We start from the raw sequence: 8638 nt of genomic DNA on the forward strand, positions 1-8638 counted from the left end.
TTGTTTTTTTGTTTTGGAACGCGCCTTTCGCTGGGTCACTTGTGCTTCGTTACTGCTTTGGTCCTCGGATCAGTAAATATTTACTTTTCTTTACAGCATATATTAAATAACTTATGAAGCATAGGATCCCTTCCTACCTTCTTCTTTAACCGAGAGTCGAGCGGACAGATCTGATGAGTGATTTTGTTGGTTTCCCTTTCGCCAGTCCCCTCTGGGCTGGTTTTATTGTGGCTCTTCACTGGGCTAGAGGCGAATGAACTGCAAAAGTTTAAAGCCTCTTAAAAACAAAGAAAGAAAGAAGAAGAAAAATACATTCATTACGATTTGTTCGCTCGTTGGATTCACATGCTGGCTAAAAAGGGTCCTTTTCAGGATCACAAAATTATCTTCAATCTAAAGAGTTTATTGTTTTGTTATCACTCGATATCCCCATCTTGTTCGGCTAAACCTTCCTGTTTAACGATTGCGTTTGCCACTCGCCACAGCTTTCACAGTTGGAAAATTTCTTCTCATCCAGCTTGTGACATGTTGTACAGTAAATTATATTTAATGCGACGTGCCGAAACACCACTCAGTATCAGAGACGAATGAACTCTCTGAGTTTAAAGTCTCTTTAATTCAATACCGTTACCGAAACACCACTCAGTGTCGCATTGGAGGCGATTTTAACCTGTAATTGAACATTTGCGATGACAGTGGTACAGTGTCGACTTTCAATGTGGGGTCATAATTAGGATCTACAAAAATGTCCAACTAAAGAAGTCGCATTACATGTCCGTCCAATTAGCTAAATGTCGAACTAATTGTAAATTACTGTACTTTCAATCTGGAAACAATTTAAGAATTGGTGAGAATTGAATAATCTGGAAAGTCCCCAACTATCAATAAGCTCAGAACAACTGCCAAATTCACATATTCATCAGATCCTGGCAAACAAATTATGAAAAAATCAATTTGTGTTTTATTATTATTTTGGATAATATTTTAGAAAGCATTGTACTGTATTTCCTAAACTCTTTTTTGGAAGGTTTAATGGCCCTGAAAAGCGCCTTGTTTTATGGAATGGTTCCAATTTAGAAAACTTTGTACTCGTGGTTTTGAAAAAAAACATTTCGAACGCCGTCGATGCCGCCTTGTTCTGGATTTGCCACCAAAGCAGTATAAAGAACAAACTTTTTCCTTCTGCTACCTGATGCCGTTTTGCGATTGCGTTTGCCACTCGCCACTCACTGCAACTGCCTGTTGTCTTGATGTCCACCGAACCGAATGTGTTCTGTTCCGAATGCGGGTTTTCTTATCGTCGCGAGCAGCTTTACCAGCTAACTCGATCACTTCGGCGGCCGAAACTATATAACGCCGGCTAGGTGGACTGGTGCACTGGTACTAACGCGCTCGGCCTAGCTACCCTTGCGGGGAACTCCAGATCAACACGGTTCGAGCGGGATTTTGCCTTTCCCTTCACTTTTCCTCCTTTACCATGTCCAGACATGGCTGCTTGGGTTGGTTTGTTGATGTGTTGTGATGCGAACCGATGTGGTGTACGGTTTGAATGAGAATGATCGTTACGGCAGCGGAGCGGGGATTTTTAAGCTGACTGGCTGGCTCGAGAATTACGCATGTGTGAGACTGAGACCAATGTTTCGTTCATTTTTTTTTTCTTTTTCCTTCCCAATCGTGCTTCATTCTATTTCGCTGCTGCTCTGGTTGCCCGTTTTGGTCGGTACGGTTTGAGGAGCACAAAATGGACCAATGAAAAATGGGTACATAGGGCATTTTGACAATGGTTGATATTTCACAATTATTCAATTATTTATCTCAAGAAAAATGAAATGTTATTCGTTATGATAGATGCGTAGATATATTTCCTATCAATTGATGCAAAAACCTTTGCGATCTATTGAGAAATGCTCGAGTTATAAGCGTTCCAAATCTTGCATTTTTTCCTACTTGTTCAGTGCCTAGATTTCCATTTCACCCCCTATATCTTCCGGTTAGACGTAGTCCTACGTCAAAAAACCTTCAAGCCTTCAAACGAACACAACAGATCACCATGGTTGTATGATTAAATTGACCCTTTTACAACCTACCTGATTTGTTCGATTAATCGCGATTCAACCCTCTACCAAAGAGAACTAAATGATGTGTGGAACACTTTTCTAAATTGAAATGGCATTTACATTCTTACACGTAAATTATTACTTTGACTTACTTTTCAAGTCTGCTACTCGCACACACGTCGATTTATCTCGAGAATTATACAGAAAACTATTCTTAAACTTTGACTGTTCCACTCGGAGGTCAATTTGTAAAGAGACTTTTTTTTATTAAATCGTTTATTTTTACAGGATCAGTTACATAAGTTTAAAGGAGCCAAACTCCTATCTGTATAGTTACAAGTATATATAAACATTTTTCATTAATTCTAATGTTAATGAAGTAGAGAACCGATTACTCGCGGTTTGCTCGAGTTTAGAAGGGTGACATTTTTTTCAGGAAAAGGATGGGATATCATATGTATTCTAATATGTATTTACATTTCACCTTATTCTATTGTTAGTAAGAAGGGAACAATAGGTATCAATCGTTCATTTCACACAAATATATCTGCGTGTGAATGTTGTGTTGCGCTACAAAATGATGCATCTCACGCGACAAAATCGTAACGCATAACAGTGTCTTGGCTAAACTTTCCGTACGATCATTGAAATGTTACAAGGTGAGTGATACGATTAGTTCTAGCAATTTGGAACTTTAATGTTTGGTTTAAATTTAAATTTGGAACTTTAATGTTGGTTGCCTCGTGAAAGTTCATATCAATGACCGTGTATTGTGAAAAATTTAGCACAAGTGTAAGTGTAAAATTGTATATGGTATCAGTTGTGTTAAAAATGACTTGATATATATATATATATATATATATATATATATATATATATATATATATATATATATATATATATATATATATTTTTATCCCATTCATTTATTTATTAGGCTCATTGGCATTTTAGCTGTAACAGAGCCGGGTTTTAATCGTGTACATGTACATATGTTTATGTTTCTATAAATTGTAAATTACACAGTAGTAGTAGCATTCAGGCGTAAGGTTTTCTGTTCCATTAGATTATGGTAAATTACACAGTAGTAGCCATTTAGGCGTAAGGGTATTCTTTCTGTTCTTCCATTGTTCAGCAGACCGGACAGCGGAGACAGTTGATATTGATCATTGTTGGGTTATTAATAGAACAGCAGCCTGATGTTTCTTGCATAGCAGAGCAGTTGTACGGATGAATCGATCTTTGTTCCACCGTGGATCGATCTCCATCGCTGATGATGGTTGCGTGGACGTCGTTATTCCATAACAACACAAAGATGGTCAATTGAGGGCCCTGAGTTTGAACTCACGATCGATCGCATAGTAAGCGAACGCGTAACCAAGTGGCTACGAAGACCCCCGACTTGATATATGGAACGGTTTATTTCAATTTTCATAAATAAAAACCAAGGTGTGTTCCCGCTCGAGAACGGGTCGTTTGGTTTAAGCTGTCTGTTTTGTTCACCCAAAGAAAGTTTATACGGCGAGAAAAATTGGAAAAGTGAAGAAATATAAGAAAAGTGATTTCCCATATGCTCTACATATAGCATTAGTTGTTGTTAGTTCAATTAAAATTCGCATTGGGTTGAATAAACATTTAGAAAATAAAAAATTATAAAAGAAAATTACCTTTTCCATTTCAAATATGTTTTCTTTTGTGTTCGGTATTGGTAATTATCTTACATTACATTGGTGATTGTAATTGTGTTCGGTATTGGTAATTATCTTACATTACATTGGTGAGTTTTTTTTTCTTTATTTCATCCATACATAACAAAGGAGGCATCTCGTCTAGGATCACAAAGGGTGGTTTTCATCATATCTTTTTCCACTTCGGTATCTTTTATCTGATACGCACCATCCAACGACTGCTTACCATCCTTCTGTCATCATCACTCGGTAAACACTGGGGAAGTGAAAAAACTATACCCAGCAACCAAACAAGACGGCCCTTTTCAGAACCACCAAATCATTATCAAAGAGTTTAACGATGTAATTCTTCAAACATATCCAAAATCAAAAGATGGCCTAACAGAATCCTACGTCAGCTATGCGGTCGTATCTCGGACACAACCCTCCTGTGACTTTTTTTCGACGTGACTTCACAAATATTTACTGCATGCTATCACATTAGTCTTATATTCAGCGGGAACTCTAAGAAAAATACGTTTTTAATTGATAAATTACTTCCTGAAAATAGCATTTTCACATGGATGAGGTGGGCAATCAAAGATAAATACAACGACTGACGTCATTATATGAGAAATTGTTATGGCAGCGCATGCTATGTCACTCACCATCTTCATTACATTTTTTCCAGTACATTGCTCAAAACCAATCTAATAACGCCAAAATCAGAGGCGAATGCCACATTAGGCAAAGTCTCTATAAAAATAAAAAAAAAATTAAAAAAAAACTAAATATCTTGGATTCCGACAGCTCACCGAGATTTGCCACTCCAACATCAAGACGGAGCTGCGAGACAAGTTCTTGAGTCGAGTGAACTGTGTCCTGAGGACTTTCCTCAACGCGGGGAACAAGGTACGCGCGATCAACACTTTCACGGTTCCCCTGCTGACCTTCAGTTTTGGTGTAGTCAAATGGAGTAAAACTGACCTAGAGGACCTTGAGAGGAGGATGAGGAAAGCATTCAAAGAGGTCGGAATGCACCATCCTCAATCGGCACTGGAGAGAGTTTCACTACCACGCAAAGAAGGGGGACTTGGAATAGTCGACATATCTGCACTGTGTGTTGCCCAGGTACGACAACTGCGCGAGTAGGGGAAAAGGGGGGAATTTGGACCACCTAAGCAAATCGCCTAATATTTCCAAACCAATACGGTCTAAATAAAAAATGTCACATTGTATACTGAGCTACACTTATTTTCTCTCAATAAAAAATGTTCAATCATTATACAAAGCTTCAATCTACCAAATATATCATAAAATAACGTGGAGGCGATCTAGCGTAGTGGTAACATCCATACCTCTCATGCAGAGATCACGAGTTCAATTCTCACTCCCGACATTCTTCCAAAAATGGAAGTAAAAGTGACGAACCAGCCGAAATGTGTTGAAAGTCACTATAACAGAGAAAAAAAATATCTTACTATAAATAAACTCGCTAAAAATAAAGCGCGGTCGTCGTGAACAGTCGTAAACGGTCGTAAATGGTCGTATTCTTGATGTAAACACAAACAGAGTGAGAGAGTGAGCAGCTGCGATGTGTTTTTTGTGTGAGAACGAGCCAGCACCCGCAGTACGCAGTGTGTATAACACTGCCCCGTCGGCAATAACACCAAGTCCCAGAAAGCGTCCAAGTCCCCCCAGCATACAGCACACAACAGTTTGTTCATTTTATCACTGCGCGAAGTGTGCGCGTCTGCGTGTGTGCATGTGTTCGTTTTCTCACTATAAATAAAAGCGCTTAAAAAATTCGTGTCCAAAAGTGCGGTGTAAATCATAAAATAAAAGAGATGATTTTTGAACATCAAAATTTGATGCGGGGTGATTTGGACCGTCTGTGGGGTGATTTGGACCGTCTGTGGGGTGATTTGGTCCAGTGTGTGTTTCATCGAAAAAAACATACTTATGTTTATGTAAAGTATTTTGGGATGATGTAACAATCAGTAACAATGTTTTGGGATCGATACCAGGTGTCTTGGCCAGATTCCAGACCAGAAAAGTTGGATTGACACCATCTCGAATTCTGCATGAATCTTTTCACTATTGGTCGTGCATTTTCAAACACTTTTGATGCTTGGTCAAAGTAAATCTGTTCTCGATGGCCTGCGTTGCTCTTTCAAGCTCCTCCTTCTTCCAACGTTGTCTGTCCATCCTCTTCTTGTAATTCAGCGGCATCTGGAATCAATAAGACCAAAGGAAAGTCTCAAACCTGTAGGACCAATTCACCCCACAAGAACGTGTCCATGTCACCCCACACAACACGCAAAAACTAAAATGCAATTAATTTCATTCATGACGATCAAAGTGCTTGCTGTGTTTATGCTACCGTTTCCCTCTACTTGTGAAGTTTTACCAAAGCTTTTTTACTTTAGGTACATACGGTTCAACATTAGGAGGAAATGACATTATAAAAAATCCAAGTTCAGCCGTAATTTTTTAGATAAAGGGGCAAATAAGACCAAATCACCCCGTGTTACCCTACTTCGCAGAACGCGCCAACCAAAACGCGCTATACCGGGCTGTCTGCGCCGCCGACAGAGGATACAGCGCTCTGCACTTGACGCAAGCGGAGTACCAACTCAACTGCAATCTGCAGAGAGTGGAGGAGAACATTGCAGCTTGGAAACAGAAGGCAGTGCATGGTGCCCACCCCCATCAACTGGACCGGCCACACGTCGACAAGGCCACATCTAATCTGTGGCTAACGCGTGGTGAACTCTCTTCAGTAGTAGAAGCCGACATGCTATCCATCCAGGACAGGATAATGCCGACGAGAAACTGCAGGCGTTACGTCTGGCATCAATTGGCATCATTTGGTGGTTCCCGTTTTGGCCAACGCAGCCTATACCGAGCGCCACAACAACGTGGCTCGCATTGTTCAGCGACAACTGGCGCTGCAATGTGCTCTACTGGAAGACAACGTACCAAACTACCGGTACCTGCCTGCACCTGTCCTGGAAAATGACCGTTTCAAGCTGTACTGGGATCGCACTGTTCTGACCGACCTCTTGATCCACCACAACCGCTCAGATATAATGGTTTACGACAAGAGCGACCGCAAAGTCACCATCATCGATGTCGCTATTCCACTGAACCAGAATCTGGAGGAAACCCACGGTCGCAAAATCTGCAAGTACCGACCATTGGCCGTGGAGCTCAAGGAACTGTGGGGGCTAAGGGAGGTCCCAAGAATTGTTCCAGTCGTTCTCTCTGGAACTGGAATTATCCCGAAGACACTTCTGGAAGCGCTAAAGGTGTTGAACATCGAGAAGGAATTGGCCGGCATCCAAAAGTCGGTCATCCTTAGCACCTGCTCGATTGTCCAACAATTTTCCGGTCAGGACTAAAACAGCACGAGCATGCAGATACGTGCATTCCGCAGAGCCTAGCCCCCCTTTGGCATTCAGAAGCCCGGGGGCAGGTGAAAATTCTGGCTAGGTTCGCTTAATTAAAAAGTGAGATAAGTCTGCCAAAAAATATCTCTAAGGAGGCTATGAAAGATGAAAAATCGTTGGATATTATTCGAATTTTCTAGTTTGACGAAGGCGGAAGCAAAATTAGCTGTAGAATTATCAAGTAGTACAAATCCAACGAAAAAAAAATTCTAAAAAATGTACCAAATGTCAAGAATTGGTAACTCTCCTTACTGTATTCACTTATCAATTCAAACGCAACGCTTTTTACACAGGCCCCGGACCAGCTGGCTACGCTCTTCCTCCCACGATTGGATTCGACAAACACGATGTACGAAGGGAGCGTAAACCAATGTACTCACTGCGTAAAAGGCCGGGAACACACTATGATACTCTGGGTCCGGGTCCGGCAAAATATGATCCAGGAAAGATGACCAGAGATGGAGCACCCCGTACCCCGAAATACTCACTGGGCAAACGATTCGGGACATTCTGTATGCCTTTATGTTATTCCTATGATTCGAATTCCGACTGTCACCTTGTTATTTAGCGCTGGACAAAACTCCCGGGCCAGGTGCGCACAATAACGATGCCGTGCCCTCTATGAAAGGAAACCGTCCGCCGGCGTTCTCATTCGGGAAGCGAAACACGGTTTCAAATACCGACAAGATCCCCGGACCTGACGTCTATATGTACGATCTCAACGTCTACAAGAATCGAAACCCGTCGTACAGTTTGAGAAACCGAACCACCCTACCGCATGCTCATGAGGGACCGGGACCAGCTGGTTATGGACCCACGAGTCGAAATATCACCCACAAACGGAGCCCCGTATATTCTATGAGAAAGACTTATGGGGTTATGGTGGATAAAACTTCTAGACCAGGCCCGAACCAATACCAACTGATGAATGTCAAACCGGGAGCGTCAGCACCACAGTATTCGTTCGGAAATAAACATTCTATGTGGAGACCACCGATGATAATTCCCGGGGACAATTGTTAGACAATAAAAACGATTTCCAAATCACTTAACCAAATTTTTCTTGGGCCAAAATTCTCGCGCTACGCTGTGTATCGAAATAACGCCAGCGGTAACAAATGACCCGCCAATCTTATCTCTTGCCATAAGCTAATCAACTATTAGGGAGACCTCGAGTGAGGATTAAGTTTAGCCATCGCTTTGAAATTCCAATACCTCAATCAAACCAGCGTAAAGCGTCGTAAATTAGTAATCTGTGGTCGACGATCCAAAGTCGACAAATAAAATTAATCATTCAAGATTTATTTTCGCACCCTCCACCGTTGCGTTTTTTTGTTAATCCCGTTTCCCGTGGAACGACAAGTGGACTGAATGTCTTAGGGCTGAATTGGGTGTTGAATTTCTTTGACATTAGCGTATATTTTCGGCTAGGTGAGTCGGTGTTGTTTGCTGACCCAAAATC

At 41.2% G+C, this 8638-nt stretch overlaps 1 protein-coding gene across 1 annotated transcript; it reads left to right on the top strand.

Annotated features, from left to right (window-relative positions):
* Nucleotides 1-7302: 7302 nt before the first annotated feature.
* On the top strand, nt 7303-8223 carry LOC129763154 (outer dense fiber protein 3-like). The gene is made up of 3 exons (XM_055761958.1): nt 7303-7414; nt 7470-7688; nt 7745-8223. Exons 1-3 carry the CDS (start codon nt 7393-7395, stop codon nt 8197-8199), a joined length of 696 nt encoding a protein of 231 aa, XP_055617933.1. The 5' UTR covers nt 7303-7392; the 3' UTR covers nt 8200-8223.
* Nucleotides 8224-8638: the final 415 nt, after the last annotated feature.

Source organism: Toxorhynchites rutilus, chromosome 1 (genome assembly GCF_029784135.1).
Source record: "Toxorhynchites rutilus septentrionalis strain SRP chromosome 1, ASM2978413v1, whole genome shotgun sequence".
Taxonomy (NCBI): Eukaryota; Metazoa; Arthropoda; class Insecta; order Diptera; family Culicidae; genus Toxorhynchites; species Toxorhynchites rutilus.

Coding starts and splice junctions, on each gene's coding strand:
- LOC129763154 (XM_055761958.1), top strand. CDS start 7,393: ATGTACCAAATGTCAAGAATTG. Junction 7,415..7,469: donor GTACCAAATGTCAAGAATTG/GTAACTCTCCTT, acceptor CTTTTTACACAG/GCCCCGGACCAGCTGGCTAC. Junction 7,689..7,744: donor CAAACGATTCGGGACATTCT/GTATGCCTTTAT, acceptor CTTGTTATTTAG/CGCTGGACAAAACTCCCGGG.